Source organism: Grampus griseus (assembly GCF_964374135.1).
Source record: "Grampus griseus genome assembly, chromosome: 15".
Taxonomy (NCBI): Eukaryota; Metazoa; Chordata; class Mammalia; order Artiodactyla; family Delphinidae; genus Grampus; species Grampus griseus.
This window is the reverse complement of record NC_139009.1, coordinates 929,877-951,916: the sequence shown is the minus strand read 5'-3', so window position 1 is coordinate 951,916 and position 22,040 is coordinate 929,877. Positions and strand designations below refer to the sequence as shown.

The following is a 22,040-nucleotide window of genomic DNA, read 5'->3' as shown; positions in this document are numbered from 1 at the left end:
AGCACTGTTCTCTGCTTTGCTTCGGATGCGGGAAGAGGCCGGGCACGTGGCAACCTGCACCCCGCGGCGGGCTGCCCTCTGCTCTGCGCGGGGGTGGCGCCCCCAAGCGGAGGGGTGCAGTGAGGCCCCGCAGAAGGACTAGTCCTTTCCGTGGGGAGGCTCCCGGGGCTGCGGGCCTCCTGCCCTGACGGAGCCAGCGCCCCCAGAGGAGGGACGCAGGGTTCACGGGCGCCACGATGATGAGCCGCCGGCACCAAGAAACCACGGTCATCACGGCCACGTGCCTCGCTGCCCCCGTTTCCCCCGCTTCCTTGGACGTGCCTCACCGCCCCCGTTTCCCCCGCTTCCTTGGACGTGCCTCACCGCCCCCGTTTCCCCCGCTTCCTTGGAGCTGCTCCTTGGACCACTGGCCTTACTGGTCCCACAACTGCATGGGAAAGCCTTCGGGGGATTTGAATCCACTGCTCTTAAAAGCCCAGCTTCCCGCCGGGTCCCTGGTCCAGGTGCCCCCCTGGGAAAGGCCCCACATCAGGCAGCTCGGCCCGTCCCCTGGGCACCACCCTGCGCCGACCACTGGCCCCGAAAGCAGCTCAGGCGTCCCGACTGCCTAATCTCCGCATTCCAATATTTGACGAAAAGCACCAAGGAGGGGAGAGCTCAGATCCAACATCTGTTCCAAACCGTGAATCCCAAAGGGCCCATGAAAGTTAGGAGCCGGGGTCACAGCTGCCAGCGTCCTGGGCCCGAGACCACGGGCGGCCCTGGGGCAGGGGCTTTGCTGGGGAAGCACCACCTCGTTCGATGTTCTCAGACTCCTCCTCCCGGAGTGCATCCACGTCCACTCGCCTGTCTCTCCCGGGCCTGGGACGCATCCAACAAAGACTGGACGAACACACGCAAGCGTCCACCTCACCTGGATCTGGGCTCGCCGTGGCACACGTGCCCAGGCTGCTTCCCCCACAGATTTCTGGACGTTCTCTGGAGAACCACAAACGCAGGGGCTCAAAGCCACACCCTGCGGCCGCTCCGTCGGATTCTGCAGGGTGGAGTCCAGCCTGGCCTCCGTGGGCCCCGGCTCGGGCCTCACCAGCTGGAACCAAAGTGCCTGCAGGTGCGTCCCCACCCAGCCCACAGCCCAGGGCCCACCCCAGAGCTCATCCGGGTCTTGGCAGAATTCAGCTCCTCGAGGCTCCAGGACCGAGGCCCCATCCTCCTGCTGGCTCCTGACCAGGGTGGCTGTCAGTGCCGGAGGCTCCCTCGGGTGCTGGCCACGTGGCCCTCAATACGGCAGGGGCACAGGCCCCTCCAGCCGCCCAGGGCTATGTATGCATCATCGCCGGGCCACGGGAGGGGCCGCCCCATCACCTGATCATAGGAGGGGCCGCCCCATCGCCAGCACCTCTGTCTCCAGGGTGGGGCTAACCGGGCCTGGGCACCTCGCAGGGACCCAAGGGCTGGTTTAGAACTCGGCCTCCCATAGGCTTGCTGCTTTGCCACAGTGCAGGGGTCTGTGGAGAAATAAATCTCTTAATACAGTCCTGCCCCAAGAAGCTTGGCCTGTCACAATTTTATAGGGAAAAGCAACGTACAAACAAAAAATTAACAATATGAACACACAAGGTCATTTTTCTCTCCAAAAAACAGATGGAGAAACTGAAGTCTTCAAAGCTTTCAGGTCCAGAATGTGATTCAATCTCAGTTACACACACACACACACGTGGGACTTTTGACTCTTCCGATCATTTCCGATCAGGACAACATCGCCCTCAACTCTTAAGCGAACCTGAAGTAGCTTTTCAGGAACTCAGCAGTTTCTAAGCTGTGATCGTGTTGTAAGAAGTCCGAAGTCCACGTGTCCGCCCATTTTCTGTGACTTTCTCCATCCTGTCCTCACTGTGGGACGAGAGCCTAGCCTGGGGCCTCCAGCACCTGTGCCCCCTGCATCCACCAAGGGTGTCCCTCCCGGCCAGTGGGCAGCCTGGGGCCTCCCAGGTCGTCTCGTCTGGCCGTCAGCCCCCGTGGCTGGCCCTCGGTATTCCTGGCACCGCCAGGCCTCTCCAGCCAGCCTCCCCCCAGCATCTGCCTCCCAGGCCTCTGAAGGGCAGAGGCGGTGGGGCCTCTGGGGGCTTCTCCCAGCCAGGCTGCTCTCGGGGGAGGGGGCGGGGAGTCTGTCCCCGGCAGCCGGGTCTCTGCTGCAGCCCCGTCTCTTGCCGGGCGTGGGTCTCCTCTCCGGACCAGCAGCATCTCAGCTCTCTTCGCACCTCCATCTCTTCTCCTTCCCCTTCTCTAGGAATCTTTATCTCGCCAGGATGAATTCTTCCAGAACCACAGCCTGTGCGCTGACTTCTTTCCGACTCTGGGATCCGGCATCTCCAAAACACTGAGACTTTGAAATTCACAAGCCCTTTCTCTGCTTCCAGCTCTAAGGCAGCACATGCTTCTCCTTCTAGCAAAGCCGGTGGTGAAATAAAGAGGAAGAATGAAAAAACGCATCAGCTAAGGAACACTGGTTCTCACCCACGGCTCCCCGCACTGACCCCAGCCCCCAGCCTGTGGGCGCCGTGCAGCCCCACCCGGTCAGCAGGGTAGCGTTCGGGGGCCTCCCCGCACCCCTGAGGTCCAGACACTAGGGCCACAGGGCCGTGAGGGCACAAAGACGAGGCTGGGATGAGTCACCAGGCCCACACCCGGCAGAGGGAGCGTCCCCTCCACGTCCTGATGGCAGGAGGGCCAGGCAGCTGGGCCGGACCCCCCCGAGCCCCCCACCTCCTTCCTGGCCTCGTTCCCCTGGACGCATCTTGTGACCCCCGTGCTCTGGTCCTCACGATGGTTTGCGAAACGCTCACACTAAGACTGTCTTCGTTGGTGAGTTCCTGCCAAGGTTTGCTGGGAGGCAGCGCTGGCCCCGAGCCCATCACGTCTTCCTCCCTCTAAAGGCAGCATCCTCCCTGCGAGCTGCCCCGGCCCCCCAGGCGCTCTGTCCAGGCCTGCGTGGACCCGGCACCTTTTGTCCTCTGTTCGTCCCCCTGAGCAGTGTGGAGTTGGAAGAAACGTCCTGGGAACCAAATAGCACAAGAGGCCAGAGCTCTGGGCACTGGCCCCGCGGGTGGTGTTGCTGGCAGGTCATGAGCCTCCGTGACTCTAGAGAAATGGGGAGAAAATGCCCCCGTGACCTCAGATGCCTGAGAGAGTCAGCGGGGCCACTCCAGTCCTTGCTGCGCGAGCTACAGAGTCTTAGACGTAAGGTGAGTTTAACACGTCTGCCCACGGTCACCCGCTTCTCCTCAAATTCCCTTTGCAAGAAGACTCTGTCTCCAAAAATCTGCCTGAGCCCCCAGAGGAGGCTCTCTTCCGCTGAAGGACCGATGACACACTCCGGGCTCTCCCGCCAGCCCCTCTGAAGGTCAGTGCCGCCCCGGGCACAGAACGCGTGACCGGCCGCCGTGTCCCGCCAGCGGCTCTGTCATCACCAGACGTGCGAGGCTGCCGGGCCCACGGCTGACGTCCAGTCCCCATGACACTTAACGTTGTTTGATTTCAGTTAATACAAGCTGAAATGTGACCCACACGGGCTGGGTGCTCCCACCCTGGATGCCCTGCAGGCCCAGACCCACTGCACCCGGTTCCCCTCCCAAAGCTCCATGGCTCCGTGTCCCTTGGGGTCCCCCTCTGCCGTCCTCACACTGGGTCCCCCCTCCCAGAACGTGCCCCGAGCAGTCCCCCTGTGCAGCCAGGGGCCCAGCTGGGTGAGGACACGCCCGGCCACACTTCTCACCGCTGGCCAGGGGACCGGGCCCTGCGTCCCCCCTCCTGTGGCGCCTTTACCCTGAGCTCTTAATGCCGGGGGTGTCTCCTCTGTTATCATCTGTCACCCCCCAACGCGTCAATGCCGCCTGAGCTCATGGCAAAAACTCATATTTACAGAACAGTTATGTCCGCATATCCAAAAACTGATAGAAATATCATAGGAGATGGGGAAACACCTGGATTAGGAGTTCAAAGTTAATTAACAAGTCTGATGGGATCAGTTTCCTAGGCTGCCTGACACACACCACAAACTGGCGGCTTAAAACAACAGAATTTATCCTCTTGACGTCGGAAGACAGAGGTCACGACACGGGCAGGGGTGCGAGGGGACGGCAATCCTGGGTGTCACCCGAAGTCTGTGCGCCGTCGTCCCCGGCCTTCCTCTGTGTCTCTCTCGCAAGGACCCAGTCACGGGACAAGGCCTCCACCCCAGCACGACTTCATCTTGACTCTGCAAAGGCCCCATTTCCCATGAGGTCCTGTCACAGGTTCTGGATGTTAAGGTGTCAGCATTCCTTTGGGGACACGATCAGCCCCCAGCAATGATTTACAGGAATGTGAGCCCCGGGCTTCCTAGAGACAAGCAAAAGGAGAAACACAGAGAGAAGCAGGTTCCCCGCCGTCTGCTAGGATGCGGCAGGAGAACGAGTGGGGCTCAGGGCGGTGGGGACACTAGGTCGCTAGGTGTGATCCCGCGTCACTAGGCCCGGGCCAGCAGGGCCGACCCGGCTGCCGGCTCCATCCCCCGTGGCTCTGCCCTCTGACCCCCACCCCCACCCCGCCCACCCTGGAAGCTTCGTCTCTAGGCTGTTTCTGTCGCTGGATGGAGGACGGGTCTGTCTTTGAGGATGCTCCCCTGGGTGTCATGGCAACACTTAAGCTTCCGTCCCCTGGACCAGGTGTGCCTAGGATCTGGCCACCAGGACCACCATCACTCCAGGAGAGAGAGACTGCCACACTGGCCCCAAGGAGAGGGGCGGAAAGAGCACGCACATTACAGCCAAGTGCCCGTGGACCCCAGACCTCGGTGGGCATCTCTACAGAAAGTCCTGGCGAGACGCCACAGGCTGAGAACACAGTCATCTCCGCTCAGTCTCAAACCTCCGCTGAAGTGACCTACTCTCAGGTTATAAACCCAGAAAGCTTTTAAACGGTAAAATATTGTTAAAAGAGAAGTGAATTCTATCTCATCCACCAAGTCCTGGGAGCTGCAAAGCTGACGGACCAATGACTCAGACCTGCATCTCCGGGAGAGGAAGGGGTGGCGGGGGACATGGGTGAAGGGGGAGCTCAGGGGGCTGCGGATCCCACAGAACCCACAGACCAGTGGGCCCCTTGTGGGGGGTTCAGAGAAGGCTTGAAAACAGAGGACTAGTTCAAAGTCTCCATAAGAAGCAGCCTGACCCCTAGATGTCCAGCCCAGCCCCCGTCACCCCAGTGGAGTGGGAAGCTCTGGCCTGGGACCCCAGGAGCGGCTGGACACAGGGGTGGCCCTTGTGCTGGACTCAGGAACATTAAGTGAAATGTGGAGGCCCCGCCACCCCCAGCTTGTCTCAGAGCCGCTGGGGCCACTCAAGCCCATCCAGACGGGACGGTGTTCCACCCCCGAAACCAGCGGGTCCAGAGAAATGTGTGATGTCTGGAGAACGGGAATGAGCAGCCTAGGGTTTCCAGCTATTTAAGGGATGCGCCAGGTAACAGGACAGAAAACAAAATAAACACACTTGGAAGAAGACAGAAAAGGAAAAAAAGCTCAGAGAAAACAGACATTTCTGGAAGAAGAAGACTTTAAAACAAAAACAACTGTAATTTGTCATCAGACAGAAAAGGATAGAAAGGATATTATAAGTTATGATATTCATAACTCAAAAAACATTCAGAGAACAAGAAAGATCTTCTAAAATAAAAAAGGCGAGTAAGACTTAAAACTCCACATAGAAAGTTAGAATACAAAGCTGAGGAATGCTCCCTTAAATGATAAAGAGGTGAGAAAAGAAGACAGTATTTTAAAAATAGAGAAACAATGCATGTGATTTAATAACCAACAGCTATAGGAGTTTCTGAAAAAGTAGAGAGACGAGAGAAAATGGAAGAAAGAAAACGATCAAAGAAGGAAACCAGAAAAACGTCCAGGACCCAGAGTCTTGAGTTTTTGAGAGCTTGAGAGTTTTGAGTTTTGAGAAGATCTTGGGTTTTTGAGTTTTGAGAAAGACCTCGCGAGTAACCAGTGCAGTGAAGGGAAGGCGGAACGACCACAGGAGAAGCCTGGGGGCTCCCTGGGCAGTGCAGGACCACCCCTCCCCCGCACCCAGGCCTCCCCGCCCGAAGTACCAGCCTTGCTGTATAAACAAACGTCCTTCTCAGCCACACCAGGGGGACACTCGCCCCAGAGATGAACTTTGGAGCCCCCTCGATCCAGCAGTGTCGGTCGCAACACTGTCAGGAAAAGAACACCTGAGGAAAGAGCCTCCTAAGGGCCGTCCCTCTAGGTCGTCCGACTCCACACCTGCTTTCACCTGCCCCCAATGGTGCTGAGCGCCCTCGGGCTCAGCAGTAATTCCAGGCAAGAAAGGGGGTCAGAAGAGTAGGAGCCACTCAGCCCCCCAGCCTCGGCGGGGAGACCCCAGCGATCCTGTGATACCCGCCAGCTGGGACCCGGGTGCTCGCAAAAGCCTAATTCCCCCGTGATGCCATCAAAATGCATGGATGGAGGGAGATAGAGCAGGAGAAATAAAGCGATTGCAAAGCCTGCTACTCTCCCGTCTGACCCACAGCCCCTGCAAATGAACGCCTGCGACTGGGAGACCCCGTCTGTCCTAAGGCCCAGGTGGGCACAGAGGCTCCTGCCCTAACGCTTGCCTCCCTCCACGGCTCAGGGCATGCTCTCGACACCAAATACATTTTCGGAGAAACTCAGAACGTTGCTGGGGGTAAACTCCAAATCCACATCTTGGGCTGAGAAGGAACCACAAGGACACCCCTTCGCGCTGAGATGGGAGCAGTTCAGACAAGTAATCGGGGGCAGAGATTCCATGGGGGTCAGAGGACACCCTGTGCCCCCAACACACCCCCTGTGGTCTCAGGAAGCACATTCAAAAGTGGCAGCTCCGGTGAGCGTGACGTGCGCCCTCGGGGTTAGCGCCGGTTCCCTCGCTCCGCACCTGCCTGCACTGCCCGCCCCCGAGAGTCCCCAATGTTACGACGCAGAGGGTAACAGTAGTGCAGTGCCCGTCACCAGGAATCAGCTGGAGACACGTCCACAGTGCTACGATACAGAGGGTGGCATTAGCATGGGAATCTGTGCTGTACAGGGAGGTATCACGTCCGTACTAGAGGATTTTAACATCAATGGTGAAATCGTAAACAGTGAAAAAAACAAGGTACATAACAGCCCACCCGCACGTCGTGGGGGACAGCCTGAGTCACAGGGGCCTTTCACGTCGGGGTCCCGTATTCTCGGTTCCCAAGCCACTCTGGGCCGTGAGCAACACACCCCACGCGCTCTCGACTTTCTTACTTTCCTCCCGTGGACTCCCAAGTCCTTCTAACCACCCCCCTCCCAGAAAGTTCTACTTATTGAGCTGTTTTCAGGGGTGACGTTCTCCTGAAGGAAGTTCCACTCGGGGGGATGCCGTCATAAAACGCTGGGCCTCCGTCTCCTCTGTCCCTTTCTGAAGCCCTGGGCAGTGTCTGCCCGGAGCCTCCCAGGAATTCCTGGTGGAGCCTGGGCCAGACGTCTGGGGCCCCAGAGGTGGGTGCTGGTGCAGACACGCGTTAACTCTTTGCTGCCTGGAGCCTGGAGCCTGGTTTTAATTAGAAGCGTCTCCATAAGGGCCGCTGGGTCTCTGCTTCAGGACTCTCCTCTCACCACACCGAGATCCCCCCGGGGTCGCTCCCTGGCAGGACTCGGGCAGGGGCCTTTGTCCTGAGATCCTGGCCCAGCGCAGACCCAGGGCACCCGGTGCGGTTGGCTCGGGCCGCCACTAGATGGCACTGCACCCTCGCCTGGCACCCGCCACCCGGCACCGGCGCCCGGCCTGCTCCGGACACTTCCAAATTTGACCCAGGCTGGGATGCAGTCACTGGATCGGAATGGGAGGAACACGGTGCAGGCGTGTTTGCACAGAACACATCCTTCTGCGGGCCTGTCTGTGTCTCCTAATTTAGTTCCCAGCTCTGGCTGAAGGACACCGTTATTTGTCGTTCCCGGCTGGCAGTTCAGCTAACTGGAAGCTAGGAGAAGCAACTGGAGACTGAAATCTGGTTCCGACCCTCAACGTGGGTCCAGGAGTCTGTGTGTGAAACCGTTTCCAGGCCATCCTGCCGCTGCACATCCGGGTTTGGGCCCCGCCAGCTGGGGATGGACGCATGGAGACACCCGAGTCCCTCACTCCGCTGGCTTCCGCGCGCTGGGCTTCCTTCTCGTTACTTTCCGCCCTCACTCTGTCCTGTAGCCCCCGCTCCCACTTCTGTTCAGGTAGGAGAATCGGGGTGGGCAGCCACCCGCTGTGCACGGCTTCCAATCCACAAGCAACCGGGAGCCCCGGGCACGCCTGGCGACGTGCTGCCTCCGAGCAACAGGCCCCAGGGATGATGGCCCCAACGACCACTAACAGGACGCTGTGTCACCCTCTGGGGTGACGTCCCACTGCCCCTTCCCCTGTAAATCTAGAAGCTCCGTGAGCGAGCGCACGGCCCGGTGAGGTTCTGGGAAGAGCAGTGGGCACGGCGGTCACTCGGCCTCTCGGGGAGAGTCCTGCACAGTTGTCAGACGCGAACGTCTCCTCGAACCAGCACCTCAGAGCTTCCTCGTAAGAACATTTGTTGTACGAAGGTGTCCTCCCCCAAAACACCTGCTAAAATCCCCATCAGAAAAAGTATTAGAAAATGTGTCTGAAGAGACATTCCGAAGGCCTCCCTGTATAAACGCAGATGTCCCACGGATGTTGCCTAGTGACCGTGTAAGTGTCACTCTCTGAGGACAGGGTCCGTCTAGCCCTGAAAATGCAGACGAAATACAAAATGATACACGTGGTTTGCATATACGTAAAATACTATAATATACACTGGCTCACATTTCACCTGCGTATGAAGCGCCTAGAGGGGCCCTGACAGCGGTGCAGTGGGTCCTCCTGTGTGGCCCCTGGAGGTGTAGCCAGGCGAGGGGCGAGGGGTGCGGAGGCCCAGGCTTGGCCCCCGCGGAAGCTGCTCAGATCGCCGTCCTCAACACAGACCCAGAAAGAAAGTAAGAGGGAGGGAGGCGTCCTGCAGAGACGCCGCCCAGACCAGGTCCCAGCTCAGGGCGCAGAGCACACGCGGACCCGGGCGGACCACCATTCACGAGGTTAGGAGGCAGATGGGGGCGTGTGGACCCCGACAGGTGAGGGTGTTGGCACACGTTTCAGACCCTCAGGTGAGACACTGATGCTGAGGCTGTGTTTGGGGGTTTCTCCCAAATAACTGTGGGGAAGGGGCCCTGGCGAGTCAGGATGGAGACTGGGTGGTAACTCATCACTCTGCCCCTTCTACTTTGGCACGTTTGACGTTAAGTTTTGAATCCAACCCTTCTGTGAGTTTGAGACTTTCCACAATAAGGAAGTTTTTTATATTTTTATTTACTTTTGGCCGCGCAGCGCGGCGTGTGGGATCTTAGTTCCCCGACCAGGGATCGCACCTGAGCCCCCTGCAGTGGAACGGAGGAGCCCTATCCACTGGACCGCCAGGGCAGTCCCAATAAGGAAGTTTGTTAAAGTGAGATGGGCGCTTCCTAAAAGTCCCAGGGGCCCTCAGAGGGCTCATCTCCCTCCCGCCCGAGCCCCAGCGGTCAGACCTCGCCCCAGGCCACACTGTGGCCCTGTGCTGCGTGTCCACCCCGAAGTCCGCCATCCACAGACACCAGCCTGTGGGCACAGCCGGCCCTGCCCACCTTCCGCTCTGGTTCCCCATGTGCAGGTGGCCCTTTGCCGGCAACCAGCCCAGTCGGGCGATGTGGGGACCTGCAGCTCGAGGCAGTTTTCCCTGCAGGCCCGGGCCGCCCCCCCCACCCGGAACCTGCGACTAACTCCACCTCCCGTCTCGTCCCCAGCTTGTCGGGATGCCCGCGGGCCACGTCGGCCATGAAGAAGGCGAAGCTGTCGGGAGAGCAGATGCTGACCATCCGGCAGCGGGCCAGCAACGGTAACCGCGTGCGCCCAGCGCGTCGGGGCCACGGCCACAGCCCGGCCGTCCTCGCGGCCCCAGCGGAGCCCCAGCATAGCCTCGTCCCTTCGGGAGGGGGCAGCGGTCACTCCCGCCCGGGCAAAGCCGGTCCACGCGGGGGGAGGCGGCCTCCCCACGGCCTTCTGCGCCGGGCGCTGAGTCAGGGGCCCTCGGGCCACACGCAGCCCACGGCTGTCTCTCTCACCCTCACTCTGGGGCAGGAGCTGGCGTCTGTCTGTCTGCGCAGCCCTCCTTCCAGACGCTCCCTGGCCCGCCGCAGGAGGCGCGCAAAGATGCGGGCGGAGCGCACGCGGGGGGCTCGGGCCTCGGAGCCCGTCCCAGCCCGGCCTCGGGGCCCCGGGTCCACGCTACCGTCAGTTTGTGACCCCAGAGCAGCGCTTGCAGTGCTTTCAGGGCCACGGGGAGGGGCGGAGAGCCTGAATCTCGGCCAGTTTCCCGCGAGGCCCGTCCTCTCTGCCTTCTCCTCGTGGCTCAGCCATAAATAAGGGTCCTCTTCACAGTCTGTGGGGCGCTGCGTTTGCTGAATTTTTGTGTTTTCCCGTTGGAGACGCCACTGTTGAAAAGGCCCCCAGAGCAGGACAGGGGTGCCGTCTGGTGTCCTGGGCGTAAGGAGGCCGTGACACGCCTTAGGGAGGAAACCCGCGTCAGACGGGCTGCTGGCCGAGACTCCAGTGTCAGTGAATCAGTGCACACATTACATGAGGACGTGTCTTTCACAGAAACACACACGCTGATGCGCTAATGCCTGTACTGCCACCAGAGGCTCGCGGGGGCGTGACCGCGTGTGTCCCTGGGAGCTGAGGTCCAGCGGTCCCTAGTGCAGTGTTTGCAGCGATCGGGAGACCAGTGCAATTGTAATCCCTCAGCAGAGTGGCCTGCGAGAGGCTCCCCTCCCAGCCCCTCAGGGGACTTTGTGAGGGACGGGGCTCGGGCGGAGCGGGGCCTCCGGTGAACGTGCTGAAGGCTGGCAAGGCGCCTCCTGAGCTCCGTGCTCCCCAACGGAGCCAAGCGCCGAGGAGCGCGGGTCACCCCCGTGCTGGACGCCTGGGCCCGCCGCAGGTAGCTCGGGCCCCAGGACTGGGTGGCGGAGGGGCCGACCCTCCCCCTCCGCTTCCCGGGCTGCCCCGCACCCAGGATCCACGCAGACAAGGACCAGCCCTGATGCGCTCCTAGCCTGGAGACGCCTGGGGCCCGGCCGCGGTCCTGAGGCCTCCATGGCTCACCAGGCACTATTCTCGGTCCTGAGGACAGCACGGGGGGTTCAGCAGGAAACATGCCTCATCCTGCTCCCCGTCACTTACCAGGAAGACAGTCAGGGCCACGACGCTTCCACCTGAAGGTTCAAGCCCCGTGAGCCCCACCTCTGCTCAAGGCGGCTCAGGGGCTGGAGATGGGGGACGGGCACCAGTTAGACGGAAGTCCTCAGACTCACCTGCCAGCGTGAGGAGCCCATCCCGAGACGCCAGGGTCACCAATGTCCCTTCTCACTCAGCCATCGAGGGCAGGGCGCGTTGCCAGAGAGAAAACAACATCCACTGAGCTCTTTGCAAAATATTTAGCCGACATTTCACCCGCACAACATCCCCGGGGCTAAAGCAAAACTCCTTCTGCAAACCGATGTGAGTCTGCGCCAGCTCATGCCTCCGGATAGACCGAGCGCAGTGCAGACCCAGCGGGGAGAGAAGTGGAGAGGGCAGGTCTGCACACCCAGAGGAGGAGGCTTCCCAGCGGGCGGGACGGCCGGGGAGAGCGGGGAGTCCCCGGGGCCGGCACCTCTCATGGGGGCATCCGACACTCAGAGTCCTCCTTCTGTAACTGCTAGTCACAGCTGTTAACCAGAAAGGACTCATGGCATCTGGGAGAGGAACCAACCCCAGCCTTCATCCAGGCTGGGCACCCGGCTCCCGGCTCCACCCTGGTCAGTGGGGTCGCCCGCGGGGTCGCCATCCACCCACCTCTCTGCACCTGAGCTCAGCTTCCTGATTTTAGTCTTCGGAATGTTTCTTCCTGCTGTAGGTTCGGTCACTTGCTTGTCCACAGACGAGGACCCGGGGAAGCCCAGGTCACCTGGAGATGAAGCAGCAGAAGAGGGGCAAACCCAGGTCTTCCCAAGCCCAGTCCATGCTGGAGCCCAGGGCTGGCGGTCCCCTCGCTTCTCACCTGTCGGGGCACCTTTTCTGCCAAGAACAGGGCACTTCCTAGTAAACCCAGAGCACACGTCATCCCGTGGATAAATGGCCTCATCCCTGTGTGTGTCTGACCAAAGGGCAGGACTGTGGGAAGTTCACTTCTGCTCTTTGGGGGACGGGAGCTCAGCGGTCACTGACCCTGCAGCTGTGCCCGACCTTCACGGTCAAAGGCGTGGCCCTCACTCCGTGTGAGGGAGAGCCCATCTCTCGCCCTCTCATCTCTTGAACATGCTGAGTGCAGACCTTACCCGAGGTCACTCACCCTCCACGTGCAATGTGTCCTCTTAGCGGTGACTGAGCACCGCGGCCAAGGGACCACCTCGAGCCCTAGGGCTGACTCGGGCCGGGCCGCTCCCGTCCTGGGTTCCGGCTTTTTCTCCCGAGTGTCTATCTGAAGAGGGAGGAGTGCATCTAAAAGTCTCTGAGGGTTCCTTCCGGCTCTGAAATCCAAGGCTCTTTCTTTTTCTTTCTGAAGTTTAGAGAAGAGTCTGTTCCCATCTCTTCCCCGCAAAGACTCTCACTGTTCTGTGTCTCCCCCTGAATGATCCCACGTCGTCGGTCAGCTCTCCGAGCAGCTGGGGCTCTGCGGAGTTACCAGGGGTCTCCTCCAGGACCCTCTGCACACGGTCACTCCGGGCCTGTGAGCATCTCTCCGGAGTTGGGCTGCAGGCGGCTTTGGGGTTTTGCTTTTTTGGTTTTAGTTTTTGGCCAAGCCTTCAGGAGAGAAGGAAAAGAAATAACGTTTTTCTGCCCTTCTCATCTACTGTCTGGGATGGTGAGCTGAGGGAAGGCCCCCTCCCCTGCCTGCAGCTCTGTCCGGGGATTTCATGCACTTATTCATTTATATTCCCGGCAGCCCCAAGCGTGGGTACTGACGCTCCCCTTTACCAAGAAGGAAGAGGAAACTCAAAGCGGTGAAGAGGTGAAAGGGGTACCAGGCGACCTGTGAGGGCACACCCGCAGCCAGGGCCCCGCGTGCCCCAGTGCCGCCGACGGGCCAGTGAGCCCACCTGGCGCTCTCCCCTCTCCAGAAGCGGGCTTCACAGCCAGGCACTTGTGCCCTGGGACTCTCGAGGGTGACCTGGGGGCACGTCCACATGGATGGCTTTAATTCCAGGCCCTCGAATTCCACGTGACTCACTAGAATCCGACAGTCTGAGAATCCATCTGTCACCTGCCAGGTCTTCCCCAGCTTCCCCACCGTCACGGAAGAAAGGCTGCTCCCGAGTCCTGGACTCACACACGTGCAGACACTTAACGAGGAACCACTCACAAATGCTGGGCTCCTGAGGGCGCCCCCCAGCGGGCAGGAGGGCAGGTCCAAGAGCTTCAGGAGGAAACAGTGCTGCAGCCGGTGCTCCTTAGTTCATCACATTTTCATCCCTCCATCCATCCATCCATCCGTCCATCTCCTAGAATAAAATTTAGAGACGGAAAGGTCACCATGGGGGCCCTGGCTAGTGCTTTATTGGGTTTACGGTGACCTCTGTTGGACGGTTGATCTGATCTGCAGATTGTTTTGATAATGAAGCCTGATTTGCCACTTAGTTTACACAGTAGATTTTTTTTTAATAAATTAAACTCTCAGTCCAAGGCTTTGATGAAAATATACTGAAAGCACTCTGCAACGTACAATTTTCTAGAAATATATACATTTTTGGCAACTAAAGTCACAGTAAAAACCATCAGCTGGCAGTTTTGGGACTTGTGAGGGAGAGGTGTGTCTTTTTTAAATTCTTTACTTCAGCAAGTATCGAAGCCCGCTGCACTAGACCACACGCGGTATTTTTTCTTTTCTTTTAACTGTTTGTCAGTCACATCGACGGGGCCAGCAGGACAAAACCAGTCTGGGCTACTTTCTGGCCAGAGCAGAGACGAGCCTGCAGACACCCCGGTGCTGTGGGGCTGCTCAGACAACACAGCATGTAACATTTTCCTTTGGCCCCTGTTTGGCGAGTCTCGCTATCGCTCAGGTATCTTATATAGTGAGCTTATTACTTACAGCCACTGTGACAGATAGGGACTTTTTAAATGGAGGGATTTGAGGTGTCTAGGGATTAAGGAAAGTACTAACCACAGGACTCTTAAGTAGCAAGATATGGATTCAGATTCCAGGTCTGTCATGTTTCAAAACCCGGCTCTAAACCCCAGACCTCTAAAACCCCTCATCAAGGCAGTTCAGAAATGCTTCCAGCTCGGTGCTTGTGACCACCTAGAGGGGTGGCATAGGGAGGGTGGGAGGGAGACGCAAGAGGGAGGAGATATGGGGATATATGTATACGTATAGCTGATTCGCTTTGTTGTACAGCAGAAACTAACACAACATTGTAAAGCAATTATAATCCAGTAAAGATGTTAAAACAAAAAAAAGAAAAGAAAGAAAAGGAAAGCAATGCCACCAGACTTCAGGAAATCTCCCAGCACCGTGAGCTCTGTCCCCTGCTTAGACGTTGGTTTTCCACAAAAATTAAATAGAACATAATAATTGTTGGAAACTCTTGCATGAAAATTCAAACCAGTGAAATGGGCTCCCAAGATTTCACCTATATTCCAGAAAGACCACATTCTTTTCTCATAATTTTATCAAAATTCTTCTAAGTTTGCTGGAATCTAGCCTCAAGACAAAGATGCTGACACGATGGTGTATTTTATATACTTCACTCTATATTAGGTACCGCTGATGGGGTGCTCCTGACAAGCGAATTAAGGGGGTTTAATTGGAAATTCGAGGCGTGCTATTCTCTCCCACCGTTCTCTGGGTTTTATAATAGGGTAGTGATCTGCAAACCGCCAACCCTGAAATGGATTGCTTTGCTTACAACTCCACTCACTTCTCAAGGGAAACATGAAATCTCGGTGTTGGAAACAGGCAGTTGCGTAGCACATCTTTCACCCTTCCTGTCACGATTATCCAGAATCAAATCTCTTGATCAAATAGCTCTGGGGGTGCACAGGGGGTAGCTCCCCAGGAAGAGCTGCCCCAGCCTCACATACAGACTCTGGCAGGAGGTACCTTCATGACACGCAGTCATGTCTGCTCTCTGACACTTTCAGTGTCATATGCGAGTAAAAATGAGACATTTTATTTAATATGTGAGAGAAGACTGCTCCTGTATTAACCGACGCGTTTCCTTTGCACAATGTATTCTCACACTACAGAGAGGCTCAGAGCCATTGCCTGAGGGGCCTTGTGGAGACGCGCCCCCTGTCTCAGCAAGTGCTCGCGCGGCAGAACATTAGAACCGGTAACAGTGGCTTCAGAAAGAGCCTGAATGCAAGCAACGCTCGGGAGATCTTAAAAGGCAGCTGCACCTCAGGGTCCGAGAGCAGAGGGACATCCTCTGGGCCTCTTAGGAAAATGCGATAACCCTCTCTTCACACGGCTGGTCCTCAACACCAACTGCAAAACACACCCGGGAAAAGAGAAGGTTTTAAACTGTTCAAATCTGAAAAGCTGAAGAAATATGACATGAAGAGCTTGTCCAGAAATCATAACAGAAATTCACTTGGAAAATCTGACGACCATCACAGCCCGAGGATTCAGTTTTCACGAGAGATGTTCTCCGTGCGGTTGGAAGACCAGCAATTTAGAGGAATGTGTGGCGAATCCTCGTTAAATGATAAACTGCCTCATGATTTAGTTGTTTTACAAGTCAGGATTTTTATGCATTTATCGTGATTATTTTTATGCATTCTTACCTTGAGCTCTACCTGAACTTCAGCTACGGAAGAATCATTACGTTGGCCACAGCCTTGGCAGAGACCTCCCGTGTGCCAGGTTTTCATATGCCCTAACTCAGTCAATCCTCAGCCCTAATTTTGAGAGATTGCCATAAAGACTTGGTCACATATAAAACGTGGGGGAACAGCGGCCTCCACCTGAGAAAGGGTGAACCTCGTTTCATTCCTGGCAGACATGCTTTCCGGGTGCATTTGATAAAAAGGAAGACTTTGTTGTTGATGTTCTGGACCTTGTAAGACGCTGGCAGAGAAGCACCTTGAGGACCTAAGACGCTGATCAGGGGTCGTGGACGAGAGAGCCATCACTCTAGTTAAGGTCACCCCCCGTCCCCCTGGGTGACGGTGGGAGCACAGCAGGGGGAAGAGGGAAGACTTGGGCAGGTGCTCAAGACCAGCTCGTCCGTGAGCCTCACTTCACACCTAAGACAGGTCCATGGGGAGAAACGATTCAGAAGGAGGGATTATTAAAGGGGAAATTAAATCGAACACGATGACGCGTTCGTCCTGACTGCTTTTATGAGGAAACATAACGCCGTGGGAGAAATGTGGTTCTTCGCAGGAAGATGCTTTACTCTTGCCGATCTTTTTTTTTTTTTTTTCATTTCGCTAAAAACAGCCGCTGAGACTCAGACCCCCAGTCTCCCTTTGCTTTGCCTTCTTGACCCCTGGGAGGCGAGGAACCCTCCGTGGAGGTCTGCAGCATTCCAGGTGGTCTGGGGCCTTCCGTCCCAGGCGAACTGGACCCCTCTCTCTACAGAGCTGGACAGCGCCCCCCCAAGCTCCCCCAGGTGCCATGCGAGGGACAGGTGTGGTCGTCCCGTAGCTTCACTTGCCGGGTTCCTGCTCGTCCCCTAGGGACGCTCAGCCGTGGGACACCAGCGTCAAACGCCAGAAGTATCGGGATCTTTCTGACACTGGCGAGGCCCGGTGGCCAGCAGCCAGCCAGGCGAGCTGGCCTCGAAAACGCCCCTTGTAAACCCTGACAATTGCCCCTGCAGCCCAGCCAGGGCCCCGCTGGCGGCTGCACAGCCCCGCTCCCCCAGGACGCGGCCCAGCCAAGCTTCACGCCCTGGCCATTCAGATGGGGGGACGTGTTTATTGGTTAGCTGTCAATATTCAGAGAGCCTCTGTGACCACCCACCTGAAGGCTGTCACTGCTGCCTCATCCTCCCACGGGGGACAGCTACCTCAGCACCCACCGAGTCGGGTTTTTGGTTACCGGTCTGTTATCAGTTTTCCTACCCAAAACCTAGGCTTGTGGAGGGCAGGGACCCTGTTGGCCTCATTTTCAGATATGTCAGCAGGCTCCTTCCCAGAGTGATGGGGGAGAAAGAGGGAGCGAGACAGAGATGCAGACAGAGACAGGGAATAAACAGAGGAGACAATTCACGGGCTGCACCGCGTAAATCCACGTCCAGGACGAGATGGTTTCGGCTGGAGTCGGGGGGGGGGTCACACCCTGAGGCTCTGGTTAATCGTCCCAGGGAGACAGAGCCTTTCAGTTTGGGGGGCCTGTGTCCCCCCAGCTGATTTTTTTCTGTTTTTAGGTGCCTTAATTGTAAGGAGGGTGGCAGTGGGGATAGAAGACACACAAACTGTGACTATAGTTTTTAATTGAAGAGTACCCTCCCCCAGCAAGTTCGGTTCCAAATCTAGAAAGAGCGACGCCGCCAGGTTCTACCTGTAGTGTTCCCAGGTGCAGCGTCTCTAAGCCCCTCCCCTCCGCCCTTTCAGGCGTAGAGAACGATGAGGAGATCAAGCAGCTGGATGAGGAAATCAAGGAGCTGAACGAATCCAACTCCCAGATGGAAGCCGACATGATCAAGCTCCGGACTCAGGTAACAGTTTCTGACGCCTCAATCGAGCCGCCGCCTGCGCTGACGCCGCGGAGCCGAGGGCTGCCGCCATTGCCTGTTTCCTTGCCCGGTTTTCCCTTTACTTATTCACCTTTCTTCTCAGTGTCCTGCTGAGATCATTTCAGTGGCAAAACTTGCTGTGACAGAGGGGCCGCCGGCCGGCTAGTTTTCCCTCTTGTGTTGGTATTTTTAACGACACGTGGTTATGAGTAGACGGTCCGGTGAGCTCTTCCCCCCCCCCCCCCCCCCCCGCGCCCCGGGATGCAAAGGCCCTAAGGTCATCACGCGGTAAACAGGAACAGGGAGCTTGTTGCTTGGGTTCCCGGGGGCCGCTGCTATCCGTGGCCTCACGAGCCTGCTGGGAGGGGAGGGGTGGAGCCTTTATTGAGCACCTACTAGATGCCCCATCCCAGGGGCTTTCTTTGGTCCTATAGCCCAGGTGCCCACAGCGGTCCACATGGTGAGTGTCCACAACTCCCGCTGCCCCTGACTGCTCAGCCAGGGCCGCAGAGCCGTGGGCCCAGCGCGCCCAGTTTGCCTCTCCACAGGCCTTCCCCGCCGCGGCTCTGGGAATGGGGAAGCACTGCAGCCACTCACAGGCGAGGCCAGGGATTCCTGTCTTGTTCGAACCCACGCCCTCTGTGGCCTGGACCTGCCCCTCCCCAGCCATCCCCTCGGGGCATCAGAGCCTTACTGGGATTCTTGCCCATGGGCTTAGGGGGCAAGGACAGGTCCCTGCTGGTCCCCGTCCCCGCGGGCACAGCCTCTCCAGGGAGGGGAGCCCTCCAGCTATGCCCCCACCAGGGTCACAACAGGGACTCCAGGGCTACCCTTTCGTGCCCTCGGGCGGATGTGAGGCTGAGGTTCTCTGCCTGGCCGTTGTGTCCACTTGTTCGGACACCAGCCCACCTGCTGACCATGGCCTCACCTCCGGCTGTGCTGCAGCCCAAGGCGTGCCTGAGACAGGCAAGGGTTTTCCTTACCTTTAATCCAAAACCAAAGCGGGAGGGGTGGAGGCCGTGCCGCTGGGCTTTCTGGTACCCCTCACCTCCAGCCGGGTCAGTGACACCGGGAGGGAGAGGACCGTGCTGCTGCGTTTTGTCCAGCGACTGGAGGTGAAGACAGAGCTCTCCAGGCCGCACACCCTGGCCACACAGGGCACACACACGGCCCCCAGAAGCCCCGTGGCACGACCGCTGGGATAGTTAGGGAGCGACGGTCACCGCGCCTGATAGCCCCGGAGCCCAAGCCCCAGCTGTCAGAGCCCCACTCTTACCTGTGTTACCTGAGGGCTCCAGTGAGCCTTCAGTGTGAGAATAGCTTCTGATTCTGCTGCTTCAAAGGCACTGAATGGTCAGTCTGACCCGCACCTCTCTCATTTTACAACTGCAGAAACTGAGGGAGACCAGGGTCCTCGCAGGGTCCCAGGTCCAGAGCCTGGACAGAGTTCACGGTCTCTCCATTGAAAATGCTCAGAACTGGGCCCTTCCCTGGTGGTCCAGTAGTTAGAACTCTGCGCTTCCATGGCAGGGGGCAGGGGTTCGATACCTGATTGGGGAGCTAAGATCCCACAAGGCACACAGCATGGCCAAAACAATAAAAAAATAAAACAAAACGCTCAGAACAGTATGAAGGATTATCTATTTTTTTCATATCATCAAATCAGTGATTGCTAAGCTCTATGTTTGTCTCTTATAAATCTTACCTTTATCCTGAGCCAGGTCTAGCTTTCCTATAAACACGCACACACCATCCTAGCGGCCTCCTCCCTGCACTGCAGGAAACGAGATGTCCCTCAGACACGTAGCCGGAGGACATGCTGCCAGTGGCAGGGAGGGGAGGAAGGTCCCCATCCCCAGGCGGAGGACGCTGAGCCAGGGCCGGGGGCACAGAACCAGCCGCGTGCCCCACCCTCCCCCTGGCTGTGAGCGGGGAAACCCTACCTGAGACATCGGAGTTTAGAGCTTATGAAGCAGAGATTCAGGTGACTGGGGGCAGCCGGTGGTTACAGCGTGAAGGCACTAAGGCTGTGAGCTCGGTGCATGTCCGGCAACTCTGTCTTGTTTCTACGCATCCCCTGTGATGCTGGCCTGCGGCTGCCAAGCTACACAGATGCGGGGGACCCACAGAGCCTGGCACACGCTCTGTGGCTGCCAGGAGCCCCCGTACCCGTGTAACCAGCCTTGACTACAGCATCCAAGCTGCCTATCCGCTTCCACGACTGTGTCCCTGCAGCCCACGCAGATGGGGGCAGCTCTCCTGCCTGGCCGTGTAGTAAGTGCTGGTTGTCTGGTGGCAGGTGGAGGCCAGAAGGTGCCACGGCAACTGTTAAATTCTCTCTGGAATATTAGAGGAAGGAGGAGCTGCCCAGGAAGCCACGGTAGACCTTTATCCGATGGAGGGAGGCAGAGATGTCATACATGCCGGTAGAGACACCTGCCTCGACCCTAAGGAGAGGCAGTGACGTGCCTCACAGATAAATCAATATTTCAAGACTTATCTGTGCAGAATTAAGTTCGGGCTAAAAAGAAGACGTATTAGTCGCCGCAGTGCATAAGATACTAATCCAGGTAAAGAATCCCATCACACCAGCGGAAAGACCAGGGCGGGACAAGGACACAGTCCTCATGTGATCCTCTATGCACAAGGACAAGCAGAACTTTTTAAAAAATTGAGTGAAAGTCGACACAGCCCAGGAGCCTAGCCCACCCTAATGCATGAATCCCTTTTCAGAAAGACAAGCCCTTAGAGTCCAGTTGCCACGTGCTCAAGTGTGATGACTCAACGCACACAAGACGATGACCCTGAAAATGACCTGTGCTTCACGTGGAAGCCTCTTGATTTAAGCAGAGAGGTTCTTCCTCTGCCTCGGGAGCTGACGCCTCTCCCTGTGGGAGCGGGCGCGTGCTCCCCTGGCCGGCTCATGTTACATGTCCCACGCATCTGTGCGTTTCAGATCACCACCATGGAGAGCAGCCTGAAGACCATCGAGGAGGAGAACAAAGTGATCGAGCAGCAGAACGAGTCCCTCCTCCACGAACTCGCCAACCTGAGCCAGTCCCTGATCCACAGTCTCGCCAACATCCAGCTCCCGCACATGGTAAGTGACTGACCGCGCGGAGCAGCCCCCGGAGGCCGCGTGCGGTGCGCAGCCTAGAGTAGATGGCTTTTCTTTTCTATTTTCACCGTTCTTCGAACTTCGGATATTGGCGGTTACCTCCCCCAAACCATAACGTTAATTGCTAGAGACTCTGGTGGGGCTGAACCAGTAGATCCCCTAAGATTAAGTCTCTCTGAAAAGGCCTTTTAACTATGATAAGGACAGTGGCGTTATGCTGTGATACTATTTTATGAATTTTAAATTTTATGAATATCCTATTAAGAAACTAAAAGTTGCATATGAACTACTATTTAATATCTCGTAGGATCCAATCAATGAACAAAATTTTGATGCATACGTGACTACTTTGACGGACATGTATACAAATCAAGATCGTTATCAGAGCCCAGAAAATAAAGCTCTACTGGAAAATATAAAGCAGGCTGTGAGAGGAATTCAGGTCTGAACAGCTGCTGTAGTGATGGAATCTTGCTTAAAAAAAGGATGCCTCTTGTTTTTTGCTGCTGTAATTTACCAGAAAGTGTTATATATTTATTTCTGTTTGAAACAGTGTTATGCTTACAAGACTTCATAACGATTTCATGTCTTGCTTTAAAGATAGTACCTACAGAATAGTTTTGGAATACATTCACATTTTTGTACGTTTTCATATAAGCTGACATAGTGTGATATGCCATGTAATGTTTATAGCTGCTAATGTATGCACATTGGAGGGTATATATATTTCTGAAGAGGTAAGCCGATCAAAATAAATAGAGTGTAAATTCTTTTTAATGCTTTAGTGATTAAATGTTTTAGTATTTTGAACTGAAATGGACAAAAAACAAAAACAGCTTTGAATGACATTTGGTGGTCCTGCCGCCACTCTTTAGGTGTTATCATTTCGCCTCACGTCGGAGGATCTTACGGAATTTAAGAAAAACATTTCGTGTGCATATTGTCTCATAGCAAGAATTGGTTGCGAAAAACAAATGCTTTATTTTTGAACAATGCTTGGAAATATTATGTGATTTTTTTGTTTGTTTGTTTTAGGAGGATGGTGTATGGTGGGGCAATAAATGAGGTTTTTTGCATTCCAAGGAAATGACATATGGATTAACTGTAAGA

General features: G+C 56.6%; 1 protein-coding gene across 8 annotated transcripts in view; it reads left to right on the top strand.

Moving 5' to 3' along the window:
* Positions 1–21,378, top strand: part of MYT1L (myelin transcription factor 1 like) — a gene marked incomplete at both ends in the record, with an annotated part of 139,259 nt that extends 117,881 nt beyond the window's left edge. For 6 of the 8 annotated variants that reach the window (XM_082672264.1, XM_082672261.1, XM_082672263.1 and 3 more), the window contains 4 exons: positions 9,893–9,984; positions 17,691–17,794; positions 20,769–20,912; positions 21,238–21,378. In XM_082672264.1, coding sequence (XP_082528390.1) covers positions 9,893–9,984; positions 17,691–17,794; positions 20,769–20,912; positions 21,238–21,378 — 481 coding nt within the window. Of the gene's footprint in view, positions 1–9,892; positions 9,985–17,690; positions 17,801–20,768; positions 20,925–21,237 lie in introns of those variants that run through there. The other 2 variants (XM_082672258.1, XM_082672262.1) reach the window with 2 other exon arrangements.
* Between the last annotated feature and the right edge of the window lie 662 nt (positions 21,379–22,040).